Source organism: Musca vetustissima, unplaced genomic scaffold, assembly GCF_032173495.1.
Source record: "Musca vetustissima isolate MV318-11 ecotype Yass unplaced genomic scaffold, APGP_CSIRO_Mvet_v1 utg19197, whole genome shotgun sequence".
In the NCBI taxonomy this organism is placed as follows: domain Eukaryota; kingdom Metazoa; phylum Arthropoda; class Insecta; order Diptera; family Muscidae; genus Musca; species Musca vetustissima.
The window spans coordinates 85,931-101,172 of NW_026878198.1; the positions used below are offsets into that span (position 1 = coordinate 85,931).

General features: G+C 36.8%; 1 protein-coding gene across 1 annotated transcript; it reads right to left on the reverse strand.

The window, feature by feature from the left end:
• Positions 1–6,240: 6,240 nt before the first annotated feature.
• LOC133322997 (homeobox protein MSX-2-like) lies at positions 6,241–6,935 on the reverse strand. Its single transcript, XM_061531948.1, has 3 exons — positions 6,798–6,935; positions 6,618–6,725; positions 6,241–6,542 (listed from the first exon to the last, which is right to left on the reverse strand). Exons 1-3 carry the CDS (start codon positions 6,928–6,930, stop codon positions 6,241–6,243), a joined length of 543 nt encoding a protein of 180 aa, XP_061387932.1. The 5' UTR covers positions 6,931–6,935.
• Positions 6,936–15,242: the final 8,307 nt, after the last annotated feature.

The following is a 15,242-nucleotide window of genomic DNA, read 5'->3' on the forward strand; positions in this document are numbered from 1 at the left end:
CCATGTTTCCGGGTTATTCGATATTTTGGGGCAAGTGTTTTAACTGGGTGTCAAATTTCCCTACTAAAAATATCAATATTGGTTAACTTGTTAACGCTGGTATTTTGGGGAGTAAATTTATATTTTAGATTCTCCTTGAGTAGAAAATCTTCCTACCAAAAATTATCAATATCAATTTCCGGGTAGCCCCCATATAGTGGTACACCAACTGAATTCGCTCAATTTTTTTTTTTTTAATTTAGGATTTCGGGTTGGAGATTGGAGGATGGAGAGTATAAGGGCCATGCCAACCCCTATGTAAAGATTCGATACCATTACCGGCATTTTGAGAGTTATGATCGGATTTCCCACCAAAGTAGCTGAAATTCCGAAATCCTTGTGGATAAGAAACTTATACACAGAAAATATTTAATAGAGATCCATATTTTTATAGATTATAATTTGTAAGCACGATATAGGCCACAGTTATGGAACAATCGTCACGAAATTTTGTATATAGGATGGGTTCTGTCCGAAGAACACCCCTATTGTTTTTTGTAATGATCCGTTTGATAAAGATCAGTTAATATTTACTTTACTTTTGTGTAAAAAATGGCAACATTTGCATTCTATGGGGTATATATTTACTCCTGAAGAGCATAGACCGGATAATATCCAAGAGTGGAGTGGTTGACCTTTAAGTTCATATCAATTATATGGCTGTATGAAAATATCGCGAAATATTACCCATTCTCGGAATATAGATCCGCAGGAACTTAGTGTTCTGTGGAAGTTGTGTAGGGTATCATATGGTCGGCTTCGTTCGGCTATACTTCTCCGTTCACTGGTTTTAAATTTAAAAATATTATCATGTAGACTTTGGTGTACTTCCGAGCTAATACATAATTGCTTTTTTTATTACTTGCCGATGAGCAATGTTATTAATGATGTGAAAAAAAAAAAATATATATATATATATATATATATATATATAATTTCAATCAAATGATAGTTTACCGCTCAGTCACTCACATGTGAATTTTTAATAAGCAAAAAGGCTAACTACAGCATTGGCTAGCCTCAATACGAACAACATTTACGCAAAAAGTATCTTTTTCAATTGATACAAGGCATTTTTAAGCGGATTTAATAATTGTTGCTCGCTCACTGCGGTGTTATTTGTAAACAAATGGAAAATAATGCAGGATCGGAATAAAGGAACAGAAGAGCATTCAAAGGAATGGATGCGTATTTCCATGTTTTGTGCGATGTTTGAGTGCCTGCCTGTGTTTTCAAAACAAACAAAAACTATCAAATTACACACATCTTTCCACAACATATCATAACATGGTTCTGTTATCCATACTTGTCCATCATCTAGGCCACATATCGTTTTCTTTTTGCCACACAAATCACTTCCGCAAACGATGATGATGACCGAAAGATGTTTTTGTCTTGCTTTGTTTCGAATCTTAGGCGCACTCGGTGTTCATTTGCAAATCCCAAACTTACTTAAAACTAATTCCCAAATCCAATGGTATTCTAATAATGTTGAGTAATTTATTTAAATGTACAGCGCCCTAGGATTAGAAGGCGGCAGTAATGAAAGTGCACATATACATATGTATGCATGTATGTCGGTATATTGGTGTGTGATGTTCATCTTGTGGTAATTTTTCATAGTCCAGTTTAAATTATAATTTTTTTAAATCCCATTCACAAATCCTTGCTTATTCCCGTGTGAGTGTGGTTTAGAGAAACATCTTGAGTTCATGAGAGAATGTTGTTGTCATTTTCGGCAGAGAACCTTTATTATATGGTTAGATCGTTTTTCGATAATATCTGACTGTAATAATTAAATATTGCAATATTTAAACAATCAACAGTTGAAAAGATAACATATAGGGCTTAATATAAAATTATATGCGGACCCTTTTCTAACCATTTTTATTACCAGATAAAAGAAAAAAAAGAATGCTTTTAAGTTCGTACGAGCCGGACCCTCCAACACTGAGTTCCGCTTTCAAAATACCCAAAACCACTCGGGGATCCTTTATGATGTGGATACTAAAATATCGGATAAGAAAATTAAATGTTAGAAAATTCGGCTGGGATCTTGAAAAATGAAGCAAGACTTTTATATGGAGTCGAAACTTTGCTCATTCGTTTAGTACCCACCGACAACCTTAGGCCAAGTAAATACCTAAAATGTGAAGGAACACTACGCGGCTTTGCTTTGCACACAACAATTGACAATGTCATGTATCATAATATTTATTCAGTTCTATAATATTATAAACTTTAAAATAAAGTTCAGCTAACGCAGAACGCGCACCATTTACTAAGTACAAATAAATTCGGAAGATCAACATTGTCTGGCATGAACAAATGTTTTAATTTTGGTAATTATTCTTTGTTTAAAATGTCTCAGGGGATGCCCCATCAATGTTTTCGAAACATATGTTGTTCTTCTGTTCGAAAGAACACGATATCAGCATCATAATGCACGTGATTAGATTACGGAATTAGAAACGCAAAATGGAAGTGACTAATAACTTTACGTTGTTTGGAGGTGCCAGAAAGAGTGAATCTGAAGGCTTCATCTTCGGACCTGTTCTAGGCTCTCCATAAATGTGTAACGTTTTGGTGTAGTCCCCATATAAAGGTATCACCACCATTTTTTGTAATTCTTCCTGGCAAAACTTTTCAAAATTGGTCAACATTTTACGATGGCTCCCATATAGCGTGACCCCCACATTTCCGGTATTTCGGGGATTTTTCGTACGTTTTTAAACCAAATTGGCTGCAATTTAGTATTTTGAGTTTTTAATTGGTGGCACATCTTCCTACCAAGAATTACTAATTTTCGTCAATTTTTTAAGATATCCCCCATATGACGGTACTTCTTAAGTGTTGGTATTTTGGGCAGGGGTTTCAACCAAAAAGACTGTAAATTGATATTTTGAAATCAAATAGGGTAGCAAATCTTCCTACAAAAATGGTCGATATTGTTTCACATTTTAAGATAGTCCTCATATATATATTAATATTATGTTTTTGCAAAATAGTCAGGCTTAATCCCAGTTTGTTGTTTTTATAAAAAGCCACTATTTATTAGTGGGGAATGTATGGCATTGTCCGCCGAAGGGTAAGGCAGGGAAGACTATGATTTCGGATCTCGCCACTGATCCTCATCAGTTCCCTTAGTTTTTTGTTGGGATATTCTCCCCAGAAGCTATTAATAGCTTCTTTACAAAAAAAACCTTTCAAACCCAAATGTCTCTTGTGACAAGTTGTGCGAAGTTCTTATGTTACCAGCGATACGACCCCAATGAGAAGTTCGTTTCGTTGGCGCCTGACTTCGTGGTCAACAAGGCATTTACAGACAACTACAATACATTTCCCACTGCTATGTGTCGTCAGGCGCCAACGAATTGCTGCAATCCGTATAAAAGCAAAGTTATTCTACACCAGTCTTATTTGCGTCATGCCCCCAAATATATTTTTTACGAGCGCCTAAAAACAGCATATGACTGCTGTCCTGGCCATGGTATTAAAATTCTGCAGAAAATTTAGTCTTCATGAAGAAACATAAGACAGCGGCATGAGGTTGATTGACTTCGCAGCAGCTCAGGATGGCATTCATCCAGTGTTTTAGACGTTCGATTGATATCAGGAATCGATACGAATATCGATTCGGATCATTAAGTTGTGGTAGCCAAGATTCGCACCCGTCTTAATGTAACACGGAAACTCGACGTCGAAAAACTGCAAACACAACAGATAGGTGAAGCTTACTCCGCTCAACTTAATCACCTGCATGTCGAAAGCACTCCTTGTCCCGATAATAATGTAGAATCACAATGGCAAAGAATTGTCCACTCTCTATAAACTGCAGCAAAAGCAACGATTGGGTACCAAAGACCACCATCAAGAAACCCATAGTACTATCAGAAGTCTCGTAATGCTACTGAGACGAAAACCCCAACGTATAAGGCAACCCTTCACACTGTAGAAACGCGTAATGCGATGGAGAATTATCGGGAAGAAAGGAGAAACGTAGTTTATCTAAAAGGAAAGAAAGACGTGAGCGGGAGCAAATGGAGATGTACAGGAGTAAGATCGAGTAAAATACGAACTGAAAGCTTTGGTGCAGGCACATCTTCCTATCGAATTTAAGAAGTAAACGGGGTGACAGATACAGACCGCGTGTTGAGGATCTGAAAGAGCATTTTGAAAAGTTTCTTGTATCAAATAGTGGGGGTGAAGAGATACCCCAGAACCAATAAGAGATGACGGTATAGATTGTATACCACCTAGCCAAGATGAGGTCAGAATAGCAGTCAATGGACTGACGTATCATAAAGTAGTAGGTGCCGATGGGTTACCAGCCGAACTATTCAAGACTGGGGGGCAGATGCTGAAATGAGACATTACGATATTAGGCAATCATAGAGGAATTAGTCTCCTTCCCATCGCATATAAAGTGCTATCCATCTTGTTGTTTGAACGACTGAAACCAAAGGTAAACGACATTATTGGATCGTACAAATGTGGATTTAGACCTGGCAAATCCACCATAGACCAGATTTTCACACTGCGCCAAATTATGAAAAAGACCCACCTATATATCGACACATTTCACCCATTCGTCGACTATAAAGCCGCATTCGACAGCTCAATCCACTCAGAGATTTTTAAAGCCATGTCAGCGTTTGGCATTCCTGCAAAATTAATTCGGCTATGCAGGATAACTTTAACTGTCACAAAAATAGTCGGAAGGGACCTCTCGAAGCCCTTTAATACCAAACGAAGATTCAGACAAGATGACAGATTGTCGTATAACCTTTTTAGCATCCTGCCACCTTTGAACAAATTGAGAAGGAGTCTGCTAAAGTGGGTCTGACAGTAAATGACGAGAATGCCAAGCTTATGGTATCAAATCTTAAGACGTTCAGTAGACTCGGACCAACTGTGGAACTTGAGAACTACAGATTCGAGGTAGTCAAAGAATTTATATACCTTGGTACCGCCATAAAGAAAGCTAATGACATCAATTTTGAAATTCGGAGGACAATAGTGTTGGCCAACAGATGCTACTATTGTCTGAGCAAGCAATTTAGAAACAATGCCACCTTTGGCCAGACCAAGTTGCACCAGTTATAAAAACTATATGGAAGCTACATGTGAATCTGAACTGATTTCAACAAAAGTTAGCACTCAATATGGTACACTGTGCAAATTATGACTCAATCGGTCAAATTTGAGAGTTTGATGCACCATTAGCATAAAATCGTTCGAAAATATATATGTGCGCTTTTTTATTTACTTGAATTTTGCCTGTAAAGGCGATGATCATTTGAATGAGTTTCAAGTCAGTCTTTTTTTCAAGTCATGCTTATTGATCGAAATTTTACAATGAAAAGGAAAGTCAAGAGAAGAACCTTTAGTTTCTCGTAGGTTTAAGCGGCTCATGAGGCATATTTGGTTATGTTTCGATTTCAACAAAACTCAATACACGACATTGTAGGCTCAATTCTGTTCGCCGCATGGTGGTCGAAATCATCGATTTAGCGGCGCGATTGTCAAAATCTGTACGGACTTAGACCAAAAAAAGTATAGATGTATGATTCATCATCAATCACGCAACTGTGGCACAATGACATAGTCTCCACAGAAATGTGCCGACCTCATCATCGTGCTCTCTTGTCGTGATATTCCATGTCTAAATCTTAACGAGTTTATTCCATTTTTTCACAAATCAACACAATACATGGTCTTTTAAATTTGTTTAAAAAAAATATTTTTAATAAAATATTTATATATTTTTTATAGACTCAATTTTTATTAATACTAAAAATTATATTAAATAACATAAATTTATACATATTTACATTTTAAATTTAATAAATTTAATTTAAAAATGAAACAATTTTATTATCTCCAATTCAGTATCTCAGAGAACTGAGACTTGATGTTCTAATGGTCGTTAATCGAACCTTGGCGAAGACCACCGTGAAATAGGCCCTTGAATAGACGTTATTTTGGTCATGTATTCAATGGCTCACCTTTAATCCGTAACGATGTCGAATACATCCAAAGACAATCCAATTTCATTAGAAATTCGTTTTAAAAATATTCCACAGATATTTCGAGCCCGGTATTCTGGAACAGCAATAACCCAGAAATCGGTTAGTTCCATCTTTATATTTTGGGGAACATTATGGACCCATTTGTATCCTTAAACCGCTTTAGTTTCCATTAAACAATATCGATAACATCTTCCGGCTCGGGACTGGAGGCATTCGAAGATAGCGTAGAGTCATATGAAGATTCTTCTTTTTCGCGTCGATCACGTCTCTCACGAGCACGACGATTTTGAAACCATATCTTGACACGAGTATTGGTTAGATCCAATGAATCGGCAAGTTTATTGGCATCTTCGGCGCTCAAATAATTCGAAGCTTTATAGGCACTTTCCAAAGCTTGTAATTGAGCGGGTGTAAAGGGTATGCGTGGCAGGCGACCGGGTGTGCGTTTGGCTGGGCCCTGGCGTAGAGATCCTTTTTGAGGGAAAAATATAAAAAATAATTAGTAAAATGTCTCATAATGTTCCCAGCAATTTGTGTAAAACCTACTTTGCAACTTTGGTGGGTGATAACGGGTGTACTGGAGCCAATCCAAGACGGGTATTTGGTCCAAAAAATGTTGCTGTTGTTGTTGCGGCTGCTGTTGCTGCATTTGATCTTGCTGGGGACTAAGTCGCAGTTGTTGCTGTAGTTGTAATTTTTGCAATAATTCCAATTGTCCTTCATGACCTTGCAAATTGATCATGTAGGGATGATAGTGTGAGGTGTTCCGCTCACGTCGCATAACACCCAGTGAACCATTGGTACCGGCATATTTATCACCGGCTCTATTTAAAATATATTCAATACTGAAATCGCTCATGTTTGCAGTTTTTCTCTTTTTTTCTATTTGAGTTAGAGATCCTTATTCGTGGAATGCTGAATTTGCACTGTAACAATGTTGCAAATTTGGTGTTTATTTAAAGGATCTTTTTTCTCGTTCGCCATCAGCATCGTCCTCTTTGGAAAGAGGACTCCATTTTTTCCTAAACGATTTTCTCTTTCTAACTTATGGCGGATTTTTGATATTTTCTCTCTTTCACTCCCCTGCTTCTCTTGAAAATGTATCTCATTGTTAGATTTGCTGAACCGTTTAATCCATTATGTTGTAGTTTGTTGTTGGTTTTCTTGTTATGCCTCCGAAAGCAATGGGCGTAAACATAGCCTCTGTACAAATTGCTACCACAAAATTTGCCAAAACCACCACAACAACAACATCGATAATTGCAGTTAGGCCTTTATCTCGTTTAGTGATTTGTTCATTCATCCTTTCAGGTAGTTGAGCATTGAGAATGAACGGTCATGAATGATAACCGCCAGACAGTGGATTCTGGGGTGATTGTTTAGAGGAAGAGGGGTTGATTAAATTATTGTTATTTATATTAGCCAAAAATTCACGGAATGGTTGCACATCGTAACTGAGTTTTTAGAGATTTTCCAAGAAAAAATTATGTCAAAACACGAAAATTAATTGACAAGTATCTGCTAGATTGTCTGATATCGCAAAATACTAAATTAGAGGCAAAATCGTGAAAATCGGTTCAGATTTAGTTATAGCTCCCATATATGTTTTCGTCCGATTTTATGTAAATGGTGTACCAAAGTCCCTATATATATCTTTAGATTAGCACTAAATTTGGCATAGAGTACTAAATTAAGTCTAAAATGATGTGTGCTAAGTTTCATAAAAATCGTTTCAGATTTCGATATTACTTACTTAGATAGCTTGTGACAGAACTTTCGTTCCATAAGCCAAGCTTAAAAAAATTTCCAGGCGCGTCGGTCTTTTGCGCAGTTTTTCCAATTTTAAAGACCATGTTCGGCAATGTTGTCTTTCACTGAATCTTTCCATCTAATTCGTGGCCTTCCCCTTCTACGTGAACCATCAGCTGGTTCGCTTTTATATGTCTTTTGAGCTGGGACATCTTCATCCATTCTCACAACGTAGTCGCTGCATCTCGATACGTCTAACAATGACGATGTCCGAGAATAGAAGGTACAACTCATGGTTCATTCGACGGCGATATTAACCATCAACGCAGATCGGTCCATTGTTCTTTCGGAGAATTTTTCTCTCAAACACTCCAAGAGCTGCCTCATCTGCTTGCGTAAGTACCCATGCTTCAGAACCATATAACAGCACGGGTAGTATCAGCGTCTTGTAGAGTGTGAGTTTGGTCTGGCGGGAGGTGGCCTTGCTTTGAGCATCCATAATAGCATCGGTTGGCCAACTATATCCTTCTCCGAATTTCAAAACTGAAGTCATTCGTTTTATTTATGGCGGTACCAAGGTATATAAAATCGTTGACTACATCGAAGCTATAGATCTCAAGTTCCACAGTTGGTCCGAGTCTACTGGACGTCTCGCGCGTTGATACCATCAGCTTGGTCTTCTCGCCGTTTACTGCCAGACATACTTTGGCAGACTTCTTCTCAATTTGTTCAAAGGTGGTTACCGCTCTCAATGTTCGACCCATTATGTCGATGTTATCGGCGTAGGCGAGTAACATGTGTTGTTTAGTGTACAGAGTTCCATTTCTCTTCACCTTTGCGTCTCGTATGAGCTTTTCCTGCAGAATGTTAACATGATCACACGACAAACTGTAACCTTGTCTGAATCCTCGTTCGGTATTGAAGGGCTCCGATAGGTCCTTTTCGACTTTAAGTGCTGACCTTGTGCCACTTAAAGTTATGCTGCATAGCCGTGTTAGTTTTTCAGGAATGTCGAACGGAGACATGACTTTAAACACCTCTGAACGGATAGGGCTGTGGAATGCGGCTTTATAGTCGACAAATAGGTGGAATGTATCAATGTGTTTTCGTGGGGGTTTTCAAGGATTTGGCGCAGAGTGAAAATCTGGTCAATTGTGGATTTTCCAGGTCTGAAGCCGCATTGGTATGGTCCAATTATGTCATTTACAATCGGGTTCAGTCGTTATTCCTCTATAGTTGTCGTCGTCTTGTCTCATTTTTTTGTGCACGGGACACAGGATGCTGAGGTTCCAATCTTTCGATATATAGGTTTAGATATAGCTTCCATATATATTTTCATCCGATTTCATTTAAATGTTGTACCAAGTAACTTAAGTTTGTCCGATTGGGACGAATTAATGCACAACGTACCAGGTGGAACCTAGAATAACTTGTATTGGATTTTATGTCGAGATAAATTTTTGGATAGCGCACTGTGCTGCAGGATACCAAATGGTGGGTGCACGGATGCTTAAATATGTCCATTTATATATAGCTCACATACGTATTTTGCTCAACTTCATACAAATTATTGAATTCAAATGTTCATAAATTTCCGAATGGTATGTTTATGGGTCGTTTTAATTTAGTTCAAATATATTTGTACTTTACACAGTAGTTTCGTCGGGGTCCATTTTAATTGTAATAAAAAATGCTCGACCTCGACACTAGACACTAATTCCGTAGACCTCATTAAATACCCAATTTACAAAGAAATTGCCCAATATGAAGGTCCAGCCCGCTTTAATGAAATTTCGGAATAACAAGTCTAATAAAATACCCGGTCGAATGCGGCGAAATTTTACTTGTCTATGTTTTGAAATAGTCCCATACCGTAATTTTTAAGTTAATAAAGCCGAATTATTCCCTATATCACACTTCATGTTGGTAAAAAAAATCAGATGAATATCACTTTCACACACTGATTTAGAAGCTATAGAAGTTCCTCTGTTCCTTGTAGGGTGTGAATAAATTGAAAACCAAAATGCATTTTCTGCTAAATCGATATTAATATTTATTCCGGTCTAGCAGCAAATGAGCCATATAACATTATAAATGTAAATGTTCATCTTCTTCCTCACAGAATATTTTCAATATGAGCCAATGTTGTGGGTTATATAAATGTCTCGAGCATTTTGGACATTTTTTGTGGTCCTTGGCGCATTTTTTTAAGTCCATATTATTAGAGATCTCTCCTAATTTTTGGTATGTTGAATGTCCAAGTCCACTTTTCGCACATATATGTCGGTAATATAGCATTTCGTTTTCTTGGAGGAAAAAATATGACATATCATACAGGGTCCCAACAGATTTTAGACATATAAAATGTCCACTCATGTTGCGCGTTTTTTTACTTGTTATATTGTAAACCAACAAAAGTTATTTAAACAAAACACCCGCAAAATATAAAGCCGACAATGATAAACAAAATTGAAACATTTTTTTAACGTCAGGCAACTTTTATCTTCCGAATTTATATGTGCTTAGTAAATAGTGAAGAATATTTCGTAGTTGAAATTAGCATAACGCTAATGAAATGGAACGTAGACTTTATTTTTTCGTTGGTCTAAGAAACAATTACAATCCGAATATAACCAATTCTTCACTGGGGAGGCGATCTAACCTACTAATTGCAATGGGTGATTTAATAATGATCGGTTTGGCAAAATAACAAAATTTGAATTTTATGTACCCTCTGGGAAAATATGATTCCAAAAATTTGCAAGGGAAAAATCTTTTAGCTTGTAATCGGTCAAGTGGGTTGCAAATATCGTGATTTTTTGCTCATGCTAAAAATACAGATCCGAATTGTCTATAATTTGATAATTATTTGTCTCATTGGGTAGTAAATCTTTTTCAGGTATTGAAAAACCATAGAACCCATATAAGGGTTCCTCAGCATTCAGAGTATTTTTAGGCGCAATTTCCAATCGAAGTGGCTGTAATTTTTCACAGATCTGTCTTTGGTATGTTGAATATCTTAGCTGAATTTGCCATGTTTTAATTTTCCTACCTGCAATTTGGTACATAATATTTACAAAAGTTTATCCTGGATCCATGATTTTAATTTTCCATCGAAAGGAGGATAAATGAGTAAACATTTTGCACACAAATTATTGAAACAGCACCGCTTCTTATGACTTTTGGATTCGAATGTTTTTTTTTATTATGGCTGATAATATTCCTGTGAAAATTTACTGCTCCAATTTTCGTCTTCCCACTTACATTCCCTGCCGCTACGGATACATATAAGACCGAAAACATCTTAGCAGAAGGCTTCTGTTCTGTTCGGCTGTGAGGAGAGTATTATTCCTTGAGGACCAGCTAAAACTAAAGTCACAGCAGGCACGCTTTCTGCCCTCTTGCTCGAACACTTAATGGATTTTGATTTCGTACTGTGGTTAACCATTGTCGCCACCTTGGAAAAGGTCTCGGCATGGCTAACCACTGTACGCGAGGAATTCTTGTGATTAGAAGTTCCTTTAAAACTTTTTTGATAGTCTATTCCCTAATACCTCGCATTATTTTAGAGTGTTTCCTCCTCGGTTATTCAATTTGAGGGGTTTCGACATACCGTTCGCAACACTTCGTTACGCCTTTCTGACCAATACGTATTCGGTTTTCGCTCTTTCGGTTGTGGAAGTCGGCCGGGGGGTTGCCAAAATAGTTTTCGAGCTTCCATTCGGAATTCCCATCTCCACAGTGTCTGTTAGATTGTGAAGTACCGGTCTACCGACTGTTGTTGAAAATATCGAATTATGCGTCATTTTGACATTAGCATCCTGTCTAATAGAGGTGGAGACTTTAAATACCATGTTTTTCTCCTCGTCCGGAATACTTCCCGAACTCAGACGAAAATATGAATATTCCTCAATTAGAATGAACAGGGACTCACTCTGTCTTATAATACGGAAACGATGTTAAGTAAACAAAATATGTCTGTACCCGCAGTCTTAATGGCCTGGAATGTTTCGGAGTCCACGATTTTGATGTTATGGGTAAAGTTCCTGTTCGAAGCCGTGGCAATATTTGGGATTTTCGCTCTTATGACAATGGGGATTGAGTAAGAAGAAGTTGTTATTTGTTGTGATTTTTGTTTAAAAAATGAACCCATTGGTCGATTAAGACAAGGACTTGGTAACTAAACCGAATACTATTGAGGCGTCACAGTGTTTATTCAGGGTAGATGACATCCTTCAGGGTAGGAGACATCCTTAAAGGTATGAGACTATGAGTCCATGATTGCTCGTTAATTTAGGACGCTAATATTTGTCTCATCAGTCCAATGATTATTGACACCCGGTCATTTCCTCCGACAATCTCGCCTCGGACCCGCTGACTATCCGAGACTGCTTATTTTATTCGTACAGGCGAATATCAGCAATAGGTGGTAATTATTGTATTAACATTTTGTTACCCACTGTTGTTGTTGTTTCCATTAATTTTCGTGTTTTTTGCAACAAATTGAAATAATATTCGATTTGTATATAAGGACTATAAGGATCTGAGTACTCTTTTTTACACAAACATTTAATTTCATGGTGTTTGATGATAACGGTAACGTTTGCTGTCCATTAATTCATTGTCAGACAGTGGAATAAATTTATAAGGAACTACTCGGGATTAAGTCTAGAATATGTTTTAAATATAAAATGTGGGTTGAAATAACCCTGATTCACTGTTAAAAACCATAAGTGAATATTGTTATCTCTGTCTGTGTCTTTGTATTTCAATTACTTTCCCTTGTTTTTTTTTCTGACCACAATTGAAAATACGCAAACGAGCTGAACATTATATTTTGATATGTTTTGATTGAAAAGTAATTGTTTCATATGTCGGTAATCTGATAGTAATCGAGTCACTTAAGCGTATCCATGTTTCTGTTTCTTTACATTTGTTTGGGTTTTTGTTGAAAAGATGATACCTACCCTTTTTTGTTTTGTTGTTGTTTTTCAAATTGAATGCCACCAAATATTTATTGCAGCTTTTGTGGTTTACACATGGAATGCTTGGGAGGGTAATTTTCGAATTTTTTTCTCACAACAATCGAAAGGGATGATTTGGGAATTGCCCGTTTTTGATATTATCATTTCATTGGCTCAACCAACAAACAATATGAAGATACCCTTTGTTAAGACAAATCATCAGCATTAAATTAGCTTTTAATTGATCATAATGGAGAATTTACATTGCCAACCGAGGAAATGTAAAATATTGTCGAATATAACTACGTACAAAAACTGAATGTATTTTTAGTATTTTGTTTTAAAAAGTATTCAAATGATCATCGCCCTTACAGTCAAAAATTTCAAATATTTAAAAATTATTCTAGTTGAGCAAGATTTCTTTAAAATGCTTACATCATATATATGGGCAATATTGCCAATTTTTTAACATAGCTGAAGCGGAGGTTCACCCCTTTATAACTCGGGAATTACTTAAGTATATGAAAAAAGTGAATAGTTTTGGGTTAATTGATGTGTCGTTGCAAACTGTTCATGATATTGACCTCCAAACTTTATTTGGGTGGAAGCTGTGTCTACTTTAATGTAGACAAATGTGTAAAAACAGGTTGAGGCGTACCAGTTTTTTTTATGTTCTCTATCGATTTGCGACTAAGCCACTCATTTCACGGTCTTCGTGTCAAAGTAAAACTAGAAGCCAACAAAATGGAGACTACGCCACTTATGTATCATTTTTCAAAATTTTTACTGCACCTACCTTTAAATAATGCTGACATTTTGAAGCTCGATTTTGAGTGTTTTTTTAATTTTATTTCTAGCTTTAATACGCAAACAGGAATTTCAAAAAATCGATTATATGATTATTGTAGTCGCGAATCTGAGTAATTTGATATGTATTTTGTGTATGTAATATGCACAGCTTCAGAGTAATACTCATCCGATGGTGAAAATTTTGTGCGATCAAATTTCTAAAAAACCTATTTTTCGGGCCAAATATTTAGATCTGTCAACTGAATGATATGGGTACCTGCGATCAATAAGGTTTTTTACGTTTCGGATGATATAAAATCTTCTTCGTGAAAATCCATCTACTAGAACGGCGGGAACTGGCCTTCCAAAAACACGAAATTTGGCAATAAATGTTTTTGAAAATATCGCGGATTTATTTGCCTTTTCTGTGGACCATTTCCGCTTCAATAAATGACCTCATACGGATTTTGATCTTTTTCGAAAAGAGAACTTTAAAAATTTCAGCCTAAGGAGAGATGTACCCAATTTATCTCAAAAATAATGTGAGCTGGCACATCCATGGTTCTTAATGGACCACATTGAAATCCGTATAGATCGATGTATTTTTTTAGGGTGCACACCGAAATCGGATGCGCGTCAATGGCATATGGAGTTTTCGGAAATTATTCGCATTTTACGATTTTTTGGGTACTTCAATGCAACGTGTGGCACATCTTAGCCGTCAAATGAAATTTCGCAAAATATATATGGATTGGAAGATAAACTTCAGGACTTCCTGGAAACCGCATGCGCATCAAATGATTTTAAGAATTACGCGATTTAGACGCAATTTAAAATGGATATTTCATAATATTATTTTATTTTAAGATTTATTCCTATTTATAGAGCCCCAAGATTTATCGGAAGGGTCTTGATATAATCCGCAAGGCGTATACTTATACACCTTTGAACAAAGTGAGAAGGAGTCTGCCAGAGTGAAACTGGCAGTAAATGGCGAGAAGACCAAGACTCGGACCAACTGTGGAACTTGAGAACTACAGCTTCGAGTTGGTTAAAGATTTCATATACCTAGGTACCGCCATAAATAAAACTAATGGCATCAGTTTTGAAATTCGGAGAAGGATAGTGTTGGCCAACAGATGTTACTATGGTCTGAGTAAACAATTCAAAAACAAGGCTACCTTCTGATACTACCCGTGCTGTTGAATGGATGTGAAACATGGGTACTTGTGCAAGCAGACGAGGCAGCTTTTGTAATTTATCCTTAAGATCTATGGACCGATCCATAAGTTCTACCATTATCAAGCTGCAGTGACTACGTTGGCTGTGTCATGTTGAGAGAATGGATGAGAACGCCCCAGGGGGAAAGCCACGAATTCGATGGAAAGATCAAGTGGAAGACAATATTTCGAAACATGGTAATAATTTTTAAGCTCGTCCTATGGAACAAACGTTCTGTCACAAGCCAGCTAAGTAAAGTAAATATGACGGTCGAAAATTCTTTTCCTATTAATCCTTCTAATTCCACATAGCAAAGAAACATTATTTGACTTTTTATTTGACTAGTCAAAAATCTTATATATGTTGATGTATTCTGGATCCATTCTCCAATTATTATACCCTCCACCATAGTATGGAGGGTATAATAATTTTATCAACTAGCCATATC